The 19,698-nt window shown below is 40.9% G+C and overlaps 1 protein-coding gene across 3 annotated transcripts in view; it reads left to right on the top strand.

Moving 5' to 3' along the window:
* CRYBG1 (crystallin beta-gamma domain containing 1) overlaps nucleotides 1-19,698 on the top strand; it is a 326,993-nt gene that overhangs the window by 275,899 nt on the left and 31,396 nt on the right. For all 3 annotated transcript variants that reach the window (XM_044292529.1, XM_044292528.1, XM_044292531.1), the window contains 4 exons: nucleotides 2,876-5,702; nucleotides 15,093-15,140; nucleotides 15,232-15,350; nucleotides 18,348-18,498. In XM_044292529.1, the coding sequence (XP_044148464.1) occupies nucleotides 2,876-5,702; nucleotides 15,093-15,140; nucleotides 15,232-15,350; nucleotides 18,348-18,498 (3,145 nt within the window). The remainder of the gene's footprint in view (nucleotides 1-2,875; nucleotides 5,703-15,092; nucleotides 15,141-15,231; nucleotides 15,351-18,347; nucleotides 18,499-19,698) is intronic.

Below are 19,698 nucleotides of genomic sequence, written 5' to 3' on the forward strand. Positions count from 1 at the left end.
CTCCTCTGGATCATCCAGATGGTCATGGGCAAACTTTAGACGGGCCTGGACATGTGATGACTTGAGCAGGGGGACCTTCCGTGCAATGCATAATTTGAAACCATGACGGCCTAGTGTTTTACCGACAGTGACCTTTGAAACTGTGGTCCCAGCTCTCTTCATGTCATTGACCCGCTCCTCCCTTGTAGTTCTGGGCTGATTCCTCACCTTTCTTATCATCAGTGATACCCCACGAGGTGAGATCTTGCATGGAGCCCCAGTCCGAGGGAGACTGACAGTCGTCTTTAGCCTCTTCCAACAATTGCTCCAACAGTTGATCTATTTTCACCAAACTGCTTGGCAATTGCCCCGTAGCCCTTTCTAGCCTTGTGGAGGTCCACAATTTTTTCTCTGGTGTCTTTTAACCATTCCTTGGTCTTGCCCATGGTAGTAGTTGGTGTCTGACTGTCTGTGGGGTGGACAGGGGTCTTTAAAGAGCTCAGACAGGTGCTACTAAGTTAGATCAATGAGTGGAGTAGAGGTGGACTTTTTAAAGGCACAGTAACAGGTCTTTAAGAGACAGAATTCTTGCTGTTTCTCAGGTGTTCAAATACTTATGTTCAGCAGTGCAAGACAAACATTTTTTTTAAATCATACAATGTGATTTCCTGAGTTTTCCTTTTATTCTGTCTCTCAGAGTGGGAATGCACCTAAAATGTGAATTTCAGACCCCTCCATGATTTCTAAGTGGGAGAGCTTGCAAAATTGCAGGGTGTTCAAATACTTCTGTTCCTCACTGTATACCAGCACACTTCCAAATAGTGGGGGTTGGGTTGGAATTCCTGGCAGTGTTTCTTTAAAGGGACAGTGAAATGAATGGGAAAAACCTTCCTACAATATTTCAGGGTATAATGGTGTTACTAGTATTTCTTTATTTTGCTTTTACAGAATTTGCGTTCCTTTTAAAAATCTTTATTTAAAACAAAATGCTCAATAAAAATGAAAAACATTTAATACATTTTTTTCTTAAATGCCGTTAACTTTATTGTTAGGGTTAGTATGATTACCTGATAATAAATTGATATAGTTTATGTTTAATACTTGCACAAGATTAAGTGGTGAATAATGGACAACCCTGAAGGCCCCTGTTTTAAATTTGCTTTGATCCTGGCATGTCCAATTTGTGAAACTAAAGTCTAACTGCATTCTGCCACTAGCTATGTCACTGGAGGACACTAGGATGCTATTTGATGAATGACATTCTGAATTCATACCCTGTGATATTGACTAGAGATGAGCGAATTTCCGCTTATGAAATTCGTTCACACTTCGTTTGTTGGTTAAAGGTGAATTCCGGTATCACGGACCATAACGCAATTCTATAATGGAATGCATAACGGAATTCCTTTAGAGGCATTACGTTATTTATTCCGTCATAATAGAAGTCTATGGGCTGCAAAACGGATCCATCCCGTTTACGTTATGCAGGAGAGGACTCCCCTGCATAACGGAAACGGACGGATCCGTTTTGCAGCCCATAGACTTCTATTATGACGGAATAAATAAAGGAATGCCTCTAAAGGAATTCCGTTATGCATTCCATTACAGAATTGCGTTATGGTCCGTGATAATGGAATCTATAACGCAATTCACCTTTAACCAACAAAGTGTGAACGAATTTCAAAATATGAATTTCGCTCATCTCTAATATTGACAGTATGACAACAAGCTTACATTTTCTACATTTCTTACCACCTAAATACATTTTTGCTGCACATTTAATACCGGTTTTTATTTTTGTCCCATACCTTGCACGTCAGGTTTCTTAGGGAACCAGATCCTTTGTGCAGCACTTTAAGAATGTAATATTCTTTTCCCACCACAGTGTGCATTGCCCTGTTTGTTCAAGAATCATTCCAGCTATCAAACCTAAAAGGTCAATTGTATTAATGAAAATGCCGTTATCTTGAAATTGACTTGTTTTAAAGAAATCACTAAATAATTCTAAAGCACTATGTCCTAAATATGTGAGGGGTGCGTTTAAAAAAAAAAAAAAAAACATGTCACAGCATTGTCATTGTTATTCCCTGGAATGCTGAACTACAGGTTTCAGATTGTCCTTCTGTAAACATTAACTGAAATCAGTGTTAAATAGTCACCTTCCAATTTACTGCCACTTTTCTGATGGTTTTCAAAGGTCTTCCCAGTTCTGATTTTCAAGATTTAAAGGCTGTTAATTTAAAACTTAGTTTTTAGACTTCATTTTAGTCAATTGTAATGTAATTCATTCATTTTTCCACATTGTGGGGCAGATTTATGTGATAATTGTGGTGCAGGAATATACACCTTTGTCTAGCTCTATACCAACTATTGGTTGGCTTTGTTTGAGACCGGAATCGTGGTGCCATTTTGATGAAAAAGGTTGCGTATTATTCCACACCCCCTTTGCCATGAAGTCACACTCCTTTCGTGTTAGCCACACCCCTTGTTGGACTAGGTATAGATGATTTCTCTAGACTTAGATGTTCCAAATTGTGCCACTTTTTAGCACAATTTACACCAAGATATAGGTGCATTCACATTAGTAAATGTGGGCCTATATGTTTAGCTGGCAATTATTACATTCTTTAAAATAGCTAAATATGATGTCAATTTGGAATCCCGGCTGAACACGAAATATGTTTTATACATTGTGGAGGGTAACTTTGTTTCTTTTATTGTTTCATGATTTTCCTTGTGTAATTGTGATAGTGTCTCCAGCTAATTTGTTCAGTTTTTATGGCAGCTTTTAGTAACATTATTAATATGACTTTATTACAACAATGTGCTATTTATTAGTTAACAGACGTAATAGAAAATGTGTATTAATACAGTTTTGTTCTTATTTTATTTTTAGCCCTCCAAAACCAAAGAATGTGGAACTGCCTATTAAGCCTAAGGTTGTTGATCAAGTAGATGAAGATGCCATTGCAGCACTCATCCCTAAAGGAAGCATTGCAAGCAAAGTTTCTTTATTTGAGAGTAAAAGAACAAGCCACAAGCAAATTGATTTTTATGCCACAAAGAATATTTCCCAGCAAAAGAAATATGTTGAAAGAGCCAAACTGAACTTTGGTAAACAGGTAAAAGGGGCTTGGTCAAAAGACAATAGCTCGTCAAGTAAACCAGCCAGCTATTCTAGTTTTGGTAAAAAGACTGAAAATGGTCATTATGGAATAAAGGCAGATAAAAAGAAAGAAGAAGGCACTGTTGTGACCCCTCCAGGCCAGACGCAGATGGAAGACAGCAGAAATGGCTTTGAGTTAGCAGAATCAGATAAGCTTTTGAAAGAAAGTATTTTGCCTTCAGAGAAGAATGGAAAACAGAAGGAACCTACTTCTGAGCAAACCAGTAATGTCAATGTTTTAAGTGAGAGTATTAGCAAACAGACCAATGATTTACAGCTGGATGGAAATACCAAAGATACTTTGTCACAGTTTTCTGAAAATACTTCTGATCATTTAGTTGAGGATTCAGGTAGTTCAGAAGGTGGTGGTGTTTCACACTTAGACCCTCCCGATATGGGCAATAAACATAGCTCCATGAAAGAACCAACCGTTGTAGCTGTTACAAGAGACGAAACCGATGTGGCTGTAACTAAGGAATCTAACGCACTGCATTCAGATGATGTAGATTCATCTTTACCATCAACTGTACCATCTGAAAAAGATCAGTCACTATTTAATGTCAGTAAAGAAATTACTGAAGTTGAAAGAGAAGCTCAAAAAGCTCCCTCTGAAAGAAAAGATACAGGCAAGTCACGCAAAGCAAGAATGGACTCAAAGCAAATGGGCTCCAAGTCGAAAGACGTTTTAAATGCTGATGCCAAAGAAGATGTTCAAAAACTTAATACAGATTCAAGAGAAATCCATAAGGTGAATAGTGATTTTGTAAAAAAGGAAATCACAAATGATACCTCTCAAGAGTTAACGGATACAGAGCAAATGCAATCCAGTGGGGGAGAGGTTAAGGAAAAATCTTCATTACATGAAAATCTAGATGTATTGAGTTCTGTCACTCACCAGGAAAAGGAAATCCTACCAATTACTGGATCATTGGCTTTAGATGCAGTTATTCCTGCAGGACAGGAACAATCTACCTCTGTTCAAACCCATCACCCACAAAACCCTACAAAAGATGCCACGGAGAAGTTAGAAGGTTCATCATATACTGAAAATACTTCTCCAGAAAGTGAAGATAGTGTACACGAGCCTTCACCAAGCCCCCAGCTCGAATCTGGTGAGTGCTTTGTTCCCAGTAGTTTCTCAATACAGAACAAGCTTCCAGAAGAATCTGACAAAGGTCAGCCATCTATTATCCATCATGAGAATGTTTCACCAAAACCAGACAGAGAAATCTTGTTGGATGTTACAAACGACACTGTTTCCTGTCCAGAGCCTGCGAAGGTGGATGGATCTATATATGAAACAAATGAACAGCAAGGTGATTTGAAAAGCACACTAAATCTTTCAGACACAGAAAATGTCTCTGACTTACAACTTGTTGTTGAGGCTGGTGATGAAATGTCTGAAAAGCACAAGAACACCGAAGTTCAGCAGGTTAATGTGTTAAATGGAGATAATATGAGGGAAACTACAGTTTCCATTGAAGTGAATAGCAATGATTCTGACATTCCAGACCCTAGTGTACTTCAGAATGGAGGCCTTTTTGACTCTCGTACCATTACTTATACCAATGAAAGCATACAACGTACAAGTGAAAATTTCACTAACCTGCAAGGTAGCCTTGAAAGCAGTTTTAATGACTCAGTGACAAATGAGGAATATACTTTAGACTCCTCTTCAGACATGGAAAAGTTTGCTGAAACTATCAGGAAACTAGAAAGCCCAATAACATTGGCTCAGAAGAGAAAAACGCCCAGAGCTCCTAAATCACCAGGTCCATATTGTGGTTTGCCCCCTATCCGTGAGGATTACTTGGAAAAGATATTGGATAATGAGGCATTCTCCTTCGGCTTAGGAAAGAAAGATAGATCAAAGAACCTTGCGCCAATGGCATTGTTTAAGATGCAAAGCAAAGAAACTGCAGAGAAATTAAGGCCAAAGCGGGCATCTGCCGAGCAAAGCTTGCTTTTGAAATCTCTGAGATCAAAAAGAGAACCACTTTTGATACCTCAGGAAACGTGTGACAAAGAAAATGCAGATGTCACTGATATAGCTGTGAAGAGATCTCGCATAGAGTCCATGTATTCAGGCTTAAAGTCACCCTTTGCAGCAAGGTCTGAAGAGAACGTGTTCTCCCCTTCTATCACAACAGTCAGCACTATAACTACCTCCTTTGACACACCCCGGAAGGAGTTTACTCCCTCAAGCAAAAGCTGTGATCTTACAACTACAGACTCTGTACAGACAGCTCACTCGTCAGTTAGGGAAGGTAAAGGTGCCTCCTCACAGCCGTCTTCAGAATCTTTGCACAGTGACTCACTAAAGCAGTCAGTACCCATACCTGTGCAGAGCATGGACAGCAACGTGGAAAGCAAAAGCCATACGGATGGTGGATTGTCAGAAACACTGCCACAATCTAATGGCCACCTAGACGTAAATCATTCTACACCTGAAGGGAACAGGACAGTGCCCCTTTTTGACAGCATTTCAGCACTTGACAAGCCTGCAGAGATTTTTTATTTTAAGGGCCAAGAGCAAAACCTTACAAATATCCTAGAGGTGAGTGCTATCTGTTTATTGTGCTGCTGCATCAGTTGCTTTAGGCTTGTTGCATTTGTTGCACCTTTGTTTCCGTTGTGCATAATGGATATTTGATTCAGTGTCTATACAGACTTATTGATGTTCGCTGATCTGTGAAATAAGATGGCAACCACTTGGGGTCCATAACCAATCACAGCAATGGTGTTAAAGAAACTGCATTATTCCTATATTTCCTACTTCTTAGCATAACATAGTCTATGTTCACCTACAGAAATATAAGACTGGAATGCAGTATAAGGGAATTTAATCCCTAACCGCCATGTGGTTTTCTTAGTTTAGTAACTGCCTTTGCTTTAAGTTTTTGTTCCTCCAAGCACCTAGTATGTCTATATATATATATATATATATATATATATATATATATATATATAGTGAGTAGGTGGGGTTAGAAATGAACAGTACTAACTCTGCTACAGGTACGGACACATTCTGCAGGTCCATTATATGCGACATTTGAATATTCATACACGAAATAAGAAAAACCTTGGCAAACTGCACAGGCAGCTTCTAGAAATGTCACATAAACTGCAACTGCATCAGGTCTAGCCCATAATAGTTGACACGCCAGTTTTTTTTTTTTTTTTTTATTGCAGGTCATTAACCTCTTCCCTAGCGTTGCATTGCTTTTTGCTAGTTTACCCTAGTGACAGAAAGCCAAATGAATTATAAATAGGGTGCGATTTTAGTATAATTATTGAAGGATACTGGTTGCTAAGAGAATTTATGTCATTTGCAATCTGATTCAAAAGAAAGTCAAAATTATTTCAGCTATTGCATATATCAAATCGGGATCAAAAAACATCCTGGAATGGGTGTGATACAGTTCAGTCGAATTTGGCCTTTTTTTTTTGTTTCCGTTCCCTTTTTTTGCATTCCGTTTGCGGTCCTTATGCAGAACTATTCACTTCAATGGGTCTGCGAAAACAACGGTAGGTACTCCGTATGCATTCCGTTTCCGTATTTCCATTTTTCCATTTAAAGATAGAACATGTCCTATTATTGCCCGCAAATCACGTTCCGTGGCTCCATTCAAGTCAATGGTTCCGCAAAATAAACGGAATGCATGCGGAATGCATCCGTATGTCTTCCGTAGCCGTTCCGTTTTTGCGGAACCATCTATTGAAAATGTTATGCCCAGCCCAATTTTTTTTATGTACTTACTGTTTAAACATTATTGTATGCTTACATTTCCGATTGTGATCCTCAAAAAAAACGGATCACAAACGGAAAAACGGAATGGAAACGGAAACACTACTGAAACAAAAACACTGAAAAACGGATCCGTTCAAAACGGAACGCAAAATACTTAAAAAGCCATACGTCATGTGCAAGATGCCTAATTGTAAGCATTTAAAGGGAATCTGTCACTACATACTTTGATATGAATCCAAATAAATTTTTAGTTGTGCACTGCTCCCTTCAGTAAAATGCTGTTTCTTCTATCTAGATTGTTGGCTGCATTCTGTAGAAATTCTTCTTTTTATAATATGCAGATTTACAGCTCGGTGCAACAAGGACATCACCCTTGCACCTCATGCATTGTAAACCACGCTACTTAGTCCGGGTCTCCTTAGCTTTGAGTGACAAGGCAAGTCAGTGTTGTAGTCTTGCCTGGCCCTGTGTTACTGCTCATGTGCTGTCACTTCAGTAATTGTCGATAGTCATCTGTGCTGCGCATGAGTGCGCTATTGCTTCTGTAATGGGCTCCTCGTTGTACTGCAGTGAATATCGAAATGATGGCACACATGCAGTAAAATAGAGCCAAGCAAGACTACATCACTACCTGGCCCTGTCACTCGAAGCTTGGTGGGCAGAGAGGCCAGGACTAATGAGAGTGGTTTACACTGCAAAGAGGTGCAACAGTGATGCCCTCATTGCGCCAAGCTGAAAATTCTGCATATAATAAAAAGAATATCTACAGAATGTATCCAACAATGCATCCCTGGGTGGGAAAAACAGAATTTTACTGAAGGGACCAACACAAATCTAAGGCTACTTTCACATCTGCGTTTTTGCTGGATCCGTCAGGGGATCAGCAAACATGCACCCGGTAAATAATACAAACGTCTGCATCCTTTCAGAACGGATCCAGTTGTATTATGTCCAAAATGACAGATCCGGCACTAAAACGATTGTAAGTCAATGGGCTCTGGATCCGTTTCTTTCGTGTTCAAAACAACATATCCGGCATGAAACACAATGTAATTGTGCTGGATCCGTTTTGCTCAGTATCCCATGACGTGCACAAAACCGTTGCTTGCAGCGCTTTTGTGTGAGTCATGGGAACGCAACAAAACCAAACGAAATGCATTCTGGTGCACTCCGTTCAGTTCAGTTCAGTTTTGTCCCCCTTGACAATGAATGGGACACAAAACTGAAGTGTTTTCCTCCAATTTTGAGGTTCTCTGATGGATCTCAAAACCGGAAAGGAAAACGCAGATGTGGAAGTAGCCTAAGAATCCATTTGGATTCATGTCAAGGTATGTAGTTACAGATTCCCTTTAAGGAAGAAAACATGAGAAGTATGTCAATGAGGGCTCATGCACACGACCACGCCATTTTTTGCAGTCCGCAAATTGCGGATCCACAAAAAACGTATGCCACTCGTGTGGCTTCCACAATTTGCGGAACGGAACAGGAGGCCCATTATAGAGATGGATTGCATATTCTTGCCCGCAAGACGGATAAGAATAGTTTACAGAGTGCTGTCCGCATCTTTTGCAGACCCATTGAAATAAATGGTTCCGAATACGGACCATATACGGAATCAAAATATGGTCCGTATACGGAACGCTAAAAACGTTTGTGTGCATGAGCCCTGAGGCTTTGCACAGAAAGAAGAACACTAGGGCTTCTAAAGGAAGAGACACCCATCAGCAGACATCTGTACTACATGAGAAACCTTTGATATAAGTGTCAAGGGGTTCTGTATCTCCTTTGGGAGACCATCAGTAGGTATATGCAGTTTTACAGCCAATTGTCCCTGGGAAAATCAGTTGCCAAACACAACATTGTCCAACCACCTCTTGGCATGTTTGCTGTGCTGCGGCCACATCAGCGGCCCTTCCCCCATCATAGTGACTGTATACTCTGTATATATTACATTTTTTAAATTTTTTGTATTTTTGCCCCTATATTACATGATATTGCCCCCGAGGCCGGGTCCCTATGAAGTATTTGCTGCCAGTGCTCTGTCGGCATGCCGCACTGGCAGGTGCCCCCCTGTCAGTATAAAGCCGGCGGTGTGTGCACATTTACACATACAAAAAAAATAAAAAACTTACCTGCTCTGATACTGCTCTGCTCCCGCCCTCTTGTTCTCGCACAATCCCGCCATCCGGCGTGTGCCGCGGGCCTGTGTGATCCCGTGAAACCCGCTGGTGTAACGTTACATTACCCTACTTCGTGAGATTTCCCTACCCCCTAATTTCCTGTCGCACCGGATATGACGTGTTGAGGCGTTCCTTAGTTTTGACGATCTGCGCATGCGCAAAAGGACAACTTAGGGAAAATCTCACTGCGGAGTTCAGCAGCACACCGGGACACTGCGCATGCGCCGGAGAGCCGAAGTAGGGAAATATTACGGCCCATTGTGCATGCGCGGTTAACTCCTAAAAAACCATCCGATCTCCGCGCCTGCGCAGTGTGGGGGTAGGAAAAAATTACGTCCAAGTGCGCAAGCGCCGAGGGTAGTATAAATATCCATTTCGCAAGCGCTGCTAACCCTTTGCTGGAGCTATTCTCATATAGATCCAGCAAAGGGTTAGCAGCGCTTGTAAAATGGATATTTATACTACCCTCGGCGCTTGCGCACTGGGACGTAAATTTTCCCTACCCCCACACTGCGCAGGCGCGGAGATCGGATGGATTTTAAGGAGTTATCTGTGCTTGTGCAATGGGCCGTAATATTTCTCTACTTCGGCTCTCCGGTGCATGCGCAGTGTCCCGGTGGGCAGCTGAACTCTGCAGTGAGATTTTCCCTAAACTGTTCTTTTGCGCATGCACAGATTGTCAAAACTAAGGAACGCCTCCACACGTCATTTCCGGTGCGACAGGAAGTTAGGAGGTAGGGAAATATCACGAAGTAGGGTAATATAACGTTACACCGGTGCTGAGGTCACAGGTCTGGATCATTCATCACAGCAAGAATAGCGCAGCGCCGGATGGGTGGGGGTGGGCCGGGGGTGGTGGTTAGCAGGACAGGGGGTAACTAATCTGTGCCGTGCTGTGGCGCCGGCCAGGCACAGAGGCCGGGCCTGACCCGACTGGCCATTAAACCATTAAAAATTCAAATCACTTGCGGCAGGTTGTGGACTGCGATTGTTACGCCCCTGCGTATACCAAGGATGCCCAGTTTCCTGTCCTATCTCACGCAATGTTTCGGTGGAACGCCCCCTTACTCATGATGGGAGGGAACTATACATTTATAAAGGCTAACATCATTGTGTAAGATCTAACAAATATATACTCGTATAGACATATTAATAGAAAAGATAGAGCAATTAAGAACTCAGATAATAAAATCATAGAACCCAGATGTTTCATCTCTATACAATGTCTCATTAACTTAGCTTCACCAAACTAATTAACATTTTCTTCCAACTGGAATGGCAATTAGAAGGAAACATTAATTTGGTGACGCTATGTTAATGACACGTTGTATAGAGATGAACCATCAGCAGTTTGAAAAGGGCTGTCTTGTACCTATAAATATTGCTGACTGCCAGGAAGAGAACAAGAAAAGACTATTGGATCGGGTTATGATGGACATGATCGCACTTAAAGGATTAAATGAAGTGTTCGGCTTTAAGGTATTCTTATAATGATTTTATTATGAGTTTTTTATTCCTCTATCCCTTCTATTAATTTTTGTATATAAGTATATATTGGTTAGTTATTGACCCAGTAATGTTTAACCTATTTAAATGCATAGTTACCTCCTATCATAAAGCACGTATAAGGGGTCGTGTCCCCCGAAACATTGGGATGGGACAGGAAGTTCAGCGTCCTCAGTATACATGTTATAAAGCTTGAGTATGAAGATTAAATAAAGGAAAGATGGGTCTTTAATGCACCTCCTGTCGTGTCAATAGGAAATCCTCACTCATAATCGATATGGCACAAAAGTGGCAGAATTTTGTTTAAAAAGTCACATATAGTGCTTGTCAAGGAGGCATAGAAGACATTTCTAACTTATAGTAAATCTGGGCCAATGTACATAAAATACATATGGTAGAAATCAGTTCACTGTCTTGTTGAGCATTGTGATGGAAGGATGAAAGATGATTCAATTGTTAAAGGGGTTGTGTTGCTGTTCAACACATTTATTATGTAGAGAAAGTTAATACAAGGCACTTACTAATGTATTGCCTCCTTTGCTGGCTGGATTAATTTTTCCATCACATTATACACTGCCTGTTTCAATGGTTATGAACACGCTGTAATCCATCAGCGGTGGCAAAGCCTGTACACTACAGGAAAAAGCACCAGCCTATGTGAGCTTTCACAGTCCCGGCCACCAGAGAGGCCGACATTTTTTCCTATAGTGTGCAAACACAGCCACTGCTGATGGATTCCAGGGTGGTCGTAACCATGGAAATGAGCAGTGTATCATGTGATGGAAAAATTAATCTAGCCAGAAAAGGAAGCAATATGGATAATTACAATACATTAGTAAGTGGCTTGTATTAACTTTCTCTACATGATAAATGCTATTTGCTGAAGTGACACAGCCCCTTTAAGCCAGCTGACTATGTCCTCCACTGCTCTGCTCTCCACTGTGATTATGATACCCGCACTACTCACCATGCTGCTGCCTCCATGCTTTTGCCTTGTGCTCCAGCCTCTGTCTAATAAGGGCACATGCTCGTTCACCTCCGGCCTCTTAAAGGACCAGGGTGCGAGGGCACATGCTCGTTCACCTCCGGCCTCTTAAAGGACCAGGGTACGAGGGCACATGCTTGTTCACCTCCGGCCTCTTAAAGGACCAGGGTACGAGGGCACATGCTCGTTCACCTCTGGCCTCTTAAAGGACGAGGGTACGCACTTCTGCCTTGTATTTATCCTCACTTTCACTTTGCCTGCCTGTTTATCCTATGTTTCCCACCATCTATGCTTAAAGTGTGCTGTCTGGATCTCAGAAACCTGCATTCAAGTCATAGTGACTGTTCAGACCATACCTGAGGTTTTTCTCTATTTTTGTGCATTTTCTGTATTCTGAGCTTCTGGTATTTGTACCTTAGTCCTTGACCCCTGTGAGTCAGCTGCCAACTACACCGGACCTATCCCAGGAGGTAGCTGTCCGGTTGCTGGCAGTATCAGGTTATGTCGGATACGATGAACTCCGACAGGCTGTTCCTCTGCCTGAACAGCCTGCTGGAAGATTTTAACACTAGTGTGAAACTAGCCTTAGTCTCTTGGGGGTCTCCACAAGCAGAAACATCACCCTTGAGAACAAAGTCAAATGCTTTTCAACCAGCATCCTGCTATGTACCTGATGAGAGGCCAGAACCCCCAAAACAGCCTTCTACAGATGGGCGTCTCTTTCTTTACGGACAAATTCTGAGTTGGCTAACATTTCTAGCCGTGTTACAAGGCTTTTAATGGGTCAGACATTGATCTAAAGGGTAGCTATGTACCTATGGGTGGCATTAGAGAGACAGTTTTCTAGAGGAGCGTTAACTTGCATTACAGGGTGCACTGCCTGTAAGACTCCCCATACCTACTGGCAGTTTCTGCAAGAAACCATATGCCCAAAACCTAAGGCTATGTTTACAACCTGCTGACAGTTTCCATTATAAATGTAAACCACAACTCAGTGTCAAAGAACCAGATTTTTTTTCCCAATAGGGCCCTTAGGAGATTGTAACAAAAATCAAACCATGGTCATCTGACCAAAAACTCCTTTTAGGGGTCCTATCTAGTTATGTAGATAGGACCCCTAAAAGGAGTTTTTGGTCAGGTGACCGTGGTTTCATTTTTACAACACAGTGTCAGATCCAATACATAACTAACACCAGTGGCATCAGATGGACCACGTTGCATGCAGGCGGCACAATTTTTAAATAAAAAAATAATAGAATCCCATTGAAATGTCAACGTATATGTGACTGTAACCTAATGGAGCTGTTCACTGAATGAGTCAGTGATTTGGGAATAGAAAAGGAATTTGCTGAAAGGTAGAATCGGGTAAAAGTTCCACCCACACACGTGAACAGCTCTCAAATCAATGCTAAACCATTTGTAGTTCACAATTATTAAAATTAAATTCAGCTATTTTTTGTAATCACTGTATAAATTTGCAAACTTTACTCATAGCCTCTTCATATAAGAAGTTCTAACACCATCAGGCTACAAGTAACATGTGGTTAGGAGCGGAGGCAATTTTTCATACTTTAAAATATTACCTTTTTTTGTTCCTTAAATTTCCCCCAGATTTCACTTACATTTACATTCTTTGTTACCATTACAACCCACATTCTTCTTTCAATATCGTTAAATAAGAAAGCTTTTATGTTTAGACTTGCAGAGAATGTACGCATCTCAGCTCGATAAACATGTGAAATACCCTAAGGTACTTTTCAGAACCCACCAAATGCAATTTTTCGTTCTCAAGCATGGTTTGAGTGACTTGAATATTTCAAGTCACTCAAAATAGAATAGGATCAGTGCAAAAGATTCATTGTTGTAATGTTAAATTGAAATGTTCTGATGCAAAATTTGTATATCCAACAGCGTTGTATGGATAAGTCAGGGTTAACACCTTGACTCAACCTCTTTAGGTTGCCAGGAGATGAACTTGGTTCCTTCCCCTGGTAAATCAGCCAGTTGAGAGTCTGTGCTTAGCTTTTTTTTTTATACTAGGCCATGCCTCTACCCAAAGCATAATTACTGACTCTGCAGCAGCTGGGGATCGGTTAGGTGAGTGTAAGTGCCTTTATTTCTTTACAGCAAGTGGAGCCCCTGGGACAATTCTTTTCTTGCGCTTCAATATCCATTTAAATATAAATATAAGCACATAAATCATCAGATTTATAGATAATTTAAGGTCCAAATAATGAAGTAATGGTCTAATATACAGCTATGTGGTACAAGTTCATCAGAGCTCCCAAAGTGCTTCCGAGAGTAAAGAAACTTGAAGGTCAAGAATCTACAAGGCTTTGCATTAGAGTCTGTCGGCAAGATTTGGGCTTGTTTATGGCAGGAAGAGACTTTGCTGATGAGAAAGGGAATATTGCTAATGCACTCTAAGGGACGTTTTGGCCAGCTGTATATTAATTCTGTACCCCTTCAGCACAGAAATTGCAGAACACATACCCAGAACCTCAATTGCATGCCTAAGGTTCTACAAAGAGATGTCAGAAAGACTGTACAACAACTCTCATCATTGCTGCTATCCATATATTGCTATTGGGGAAAAATTGCACTGTGCCAATTTGCTTGGAACTGCGCCTCAATACTGTTGGATATGCTACTACTCCTATTCTGTACTTTAGTAAAGAGACTTGTTTAGTTGCGCCAACTAGCTTGGCTACAACTCCATCACCATTTGCATCTGCTTCCAGTGTGGCAGTCTTGCACTTTGCAAAAAACACATAACACCAAGGGCACCCCAACTACCACCAGACAGGAGCCCCAACACCAGCGCGAGCTGCGATGGAAGAGAATGTACACCCTCCTGTCACTTCCTGGCCCTAGTGGGTATCTGTGTGAGGATAGCCACTGTGATCCGTGTTTTCAATTATCAACGGCAGAGCTGCAACCACCCCTATCCTCCACTCGTTCTTCCTGCCCCCCCCCCCGCGCATATATTTCTTAATATTGGTTATTTCGTGCAAAATAAATTAAAAATACCCATCTTTCAATGGAAATTCACTGATATTTAGTTTTTTTGAAGTAGTCCCTTAGGCTGCATCATCTGGTCAGTGACATAACCAATCTCTTTGGATCTGTCTGTTTATGAGAGAACATGCTCACAGCTATATCTTTTAAAAGAAAATGCTAGAAGACCAGAAAGCTAAAGATAGACTCTAAAATCAGCATTTATAGGTTCCAGATTACTAGCTAGATTGATTACCCCCTCCTTGGCACACAATACACAAATATCAAGGCACTGCGGTTACTGTTCACCTCCGTGTATCCATGTGCTTATGTGTACTCATTTCTATGGGAAGGTCTGTATGTTTACATATATGATTAGCATGCCATAATGGTGACAGTGACATCTGCAGGCTAGGAGATGTAACTACAGTCCATGAAACCTATATTTGCTGTAAACAATGGAATGGAAAATATTTATTTATTTTCTTATTGAATTAAATCAAATATTTTTTGTATTATTTATATTAGGGATTTTCATTGAACCATTCAGAGAAAATCAACCCTAGACCAGGAAAGGTAACGTGAATACTTTCTTATGCTATCTATAAAATGAATTGTTACTTTAAATTACCTCACAATTATTATTTTTATGCTTACCTTTCTGCAGGTGATAATCTTTACAGATCCTGAGCATGGAGATGCTATGTTTGAAATCTTTTCTGATGTCATTGATTGTACTTCTTGGAAGCTTTCACCTTCTATATTTATTAAAACCATACGAGGATGGTAAGAAATGACACCTTCATATGGATTGCTCTTTTAATCATTTCAGTTTTTTTTATATTGGATGCCAAATGTGCCTAGAAACATCATAATGTGTACCTTATTATTAGTATTCACAGACTAGATGGGAACCATTTACCATTGTGTGGAATCTAGATGACAACTGCGCAGTAGTAAGGTTTATACTAGACTTGCTAATGAGGCACAGGACATGCGCTGTATCAGTGTCACGCTATAATTAATGTGTCATAGTACACACCCTACATGTCATGCAGCCAGAGGCAGAGTTCACACAGCATAATTAGCAGTAGATTAGTAGCACATTACTAGCTGAAAACAGGGTGTTTTTTGTGGCAAATTTCTCATTTGGAGGAGGTTTTAGAAGAATTTTTTACAAATATTAGAAAAGCATTTGGTTGAAGTTTCTCTGCTTCTTCATTGACGTCTGTGAAATCCACAAGCAAATCTTCTTCCAAGAAGTAACATGTCACTTCTCAAGTGTTTTTCAAATCAGATACTGTGGAAAAACCTCTACTATTAAACTCTGTGTGCACAAGGTGGAGTGTTTAACATTAAGGTTAATGGGGAAACTGTTGGTGAGTTTTGAATATGGATTTAGCAGCTGAAAGTGCCCGTTTTCTGCTGCTGAATCAGTGTGAACATACCCTGAAGCTTATGTCATGTATACAGGACCTAACTAAGGGTAGCTTTACTCATTACGTACTGTTCGCTGAGCTGCCTGTCTCCCCCATACACTTTTGGTTCGGCTGAGCATGCATATTGTTCAATAAGAAAACAGTGGTAGTAATAGCTAATAATATGCAGATTTTGGGTAAACACATTGTCATACGGGTTTAAGGCTAGGTCTACACGGTGACATTTGTTGCGCGACATTTTGTCGCACCAATGTCGCGCCATAATTTTTATAATGATAGTCTATGGTGTCACACTGCGACACACTGCGACGCGACAGTCGCAAAAAATCCATTCTAGATGGATTTTTCTGCGACGGTCGCGTCGCAGTCGCAGCATGTTGCATTGCGACACCATAGGCTACCATTATAAAAATGGTAGCCTATGGTTGGTGCGACACATGTCGTCGTGTAGACCTAGCCTAAATGTGGACTTATGACTATGCTCAGGAGCTGTGGGGCTATCTCACAGCATTTATTATACAGCCTTATTGGTCACCATAGCTTTGCAGGAATCTCATGATAATAAGGAGGCATTTGTGTGACAGCTCTGCTGTACTTTACTAAACTGTGCTTTCATCTTAGTTCTGGCCAATTTAATACATTCCACTATGGTTCCCAGGAACCCTGGCGCATGCCTCCCAAGTGTCCCTCTTTTGGAGGGACAGACCCTCTTTTTGACCCAAGTCACTCTGTCCTTCTTTGATCCTTAAATGTACTTTTTTTTTACCTGGGGAATTAATGCTTAAATGTGCATTAATACATTTAATAAATTGCTCCTTACTAAACTATCTGTATGGTTTCTAGCTGTATATTAGACCATTACTTCATTATTTGGACCTTAAATTATCTATAATCTGATGATTTATGTGCTTATATTTAAATGGATATTGAAGCGCAAGAAAAAAATTGTCCCAGGGGCTCCACTTGCTGTAAAGAAATAAAGGCACTTACACTCACCTAACCGATCCCCAGCTGCTGCAGAGTCAGTAATTATGCTTTGGGTAGAGGCGTGGCCTAATATAAAAAAAAAAGTGAAGCGATGCGAGCTGCACATATTGTCCCTTCTTGCAACTTTCAAAAGTTGGAAGGTATGCTGGAGTTCCTTAAAGGGTTTTTTCAGGATTTTAATATTGATAGCCTATCTATCCTCAGGATAGACCATCAATATCTGAGCAGCTTCCTCACAGACACAGCTGTAGTGGGCAGAGTGGGAGCAGTTCAGAAGTAAACAGGTCCATCCACTTTACAATGCAGTAAACCTATCTGAGCCAAATTATAGCACTCAGCAGAAATGATAGAATGCTTTACCTACCCCTACGCCAAGCTTCTTTAAAGGGAACCTGTCATTAACTTTATGCTGCCCTCACTGAGGTAGTGACAGAAATGCTGATTTCAGCGGTGTGCCACTCATGAGCGAAAAGTAAGTGGTTGCTGAGAACCAGCATTATATTAATGCCTGAGCCTAGAAAAGAGTCCTGGTTATTCATGAGCTCCTGCTCACAGATAATTCACAGTTTTATCCATCGGGTTTGGTCACATGACCGTGTAAAAATCCATTATGTATCCCACAGCAGAAAGCGCTGTAGTTTCTGCCATGATTTTTCATTTTCAGTGCTGCATTCCCACTCTTGGTTTAGCTCCATTAAATAGATGAACAGGAAAACTGCACGAGTAGTGTTGATCGCGTAGTGTTAATCGCGAATATCGCCACTTTGCGAAGATGTAGAATATTATGTGAAAAATTAGTGAAGTATTGTGAAAACGAATATTGCCTATGCCGCTCATCACTACACATGAGAAATCCTTGGCCGCATGAACTGCAGCGTGGCCTCCCATAGAAGACAATGGGAGGTGGTTTCAGCGCAGATGCCACTCGGTTTCCTGCTGAACAACATTCTAAAAATCCAATGTGTGAAAATACCATTAGTTTTTTCCCTAGGAGAGAGCTGCCAATTATCAGCAGGTGAGCGGGACGAGCAGAAGCTCATGATTAACCATGACTCTTCTCTAGTAGCCGTGACTCTTTTCCAGGCCTGGCCTGTAATCATTATATTACTGGTTATTGGAAACCATTTACTTCTAGCTCATGAGTAATACACCATGGAAATCAGCATGTCTATCACTATATGCTGCAATCAGTGAGGAGAGCATAAACTGGATGCAGGTTTCCCTTTAAGCTGGAATTCCATTAAAGTTCTCTAGGGGTGAAAACTGTTTTCAGTGGTTCCCATGTCGAGAAACACTGGTGTAAAGAGAATGAACTGTCATTCATTATATTAATGAGTCTATTGTTCTTTCTTATTAGCTGGATTCTTTATGAACTTCCGAATTTTGAGGGGCGTACCATAGCACTGGAGGAAGGAGACATAGAAGTCACTAGCCCATGGGGGGATGAATCCCAAGATGAAAATTCTCGATCACCATTTGTCATTGGTTCTATAAGACAAGTAGTAAAGGTAAAAAAGTTTACCAACTATTTAAAGTGACCCTGTTAGGTCTCCTATTTTACCCTATCTCTGTCAGGTCTGCCGTTGTACCCTATCTGTGTCGGGTCTGCTATTGTACTTTATCTCTGTCAGGTCTCTTTTTGAACCCTATCTCTGTCAGGTCTCCTATCATACCCTATCTCTGTCAGGTCTCTTATTGTACCCGATCTCTGTCAGGTATCTTATTGTATCCTATCTCTGTCAGGTATCTTATTGTACCCTATCTCTGTCAGGTCTCCTATTGTACCCTATCTTTGTCAGGTCTCTTATTGTACCCTATCTCTGTCAGGTCTCCTATTGTACCCTATCTTTGTCAGGTCTCTTATTGTACCCTATCTCTGTCAGGTCTCCTATCGTATCCTATCTATGTCAGGTCTCCTATCGTATCCTATCTCTGTCAGGTCTCCTATCGTATCCTATCTCTGTCAGGTCTCCTATCGTATCCTATCTATGTCAGGTCTCCTATCGTATCCTATCTATGTCAGGTCTCCTATCGTATCCTATCTATGTCAGGTCTCCTATCGTATCCTATCTATGTCAGGTCTCCTATCTGAGCCAAATTGTCAGGTCTTCTATCGTATCCTATCTATGTCAGGTCTCCTATCGTATCCTATCTATGTCAGGTCTCCTATCGTATCCTATCTATGTCAGGTCTCCTATCGTATCCTATCTATGTCAGGTCTCCTATCGTATCCTATCTATGTCAGGTCTCCTATCGTATCCTATCTATGTCAGGTCTCCTATCGTATCCTATCTATGTCAGGTCTCCTATCGTATCCTATCTATGTCAGGTCTCCTATCGTATCCTATCTATGTCAGGTCTCCTATTGTACTCTATCTCTGTCAGGTCTGCTATTGTACCCTATATGAGGGCAGCTTTGGAAAGCAATGAGACTGAGCACAGGATATATAGTTTTCATAATTTGATTCAGTGTTTCTAAGTAAAAAGCTGATTATCTACTGCCTGGACTTATGGAGAAAGTCTGTGAGTCCTACTTCTTCCCACCCACACATAGTGATTGACAGCTAATCCTGCACGCAAACAAGTAATGCTGGTAATTACTATGTGAGGGCAGGACTCGCAGGCTTTTTCTATGAGCGTTACCAGCATTAAAACAGCTTTTTTACAAGAAAATAATAAATCATATAGAATACTATACATCCATGAGT

This window comes from Bufo gargarizans, chromosome 4 (genome assembly GCF_014858855.1).
Source record: "Bufo gargarizans isolate SCDJY-AF-19 chromosome 4, ASM1485885v1, whole genome shotgun sequence".
NCBI lineage: Eukaryota > Metazoa > Chordata > Amphibia > Anura > Bufonidae > Bufo > Bufo gargarizans.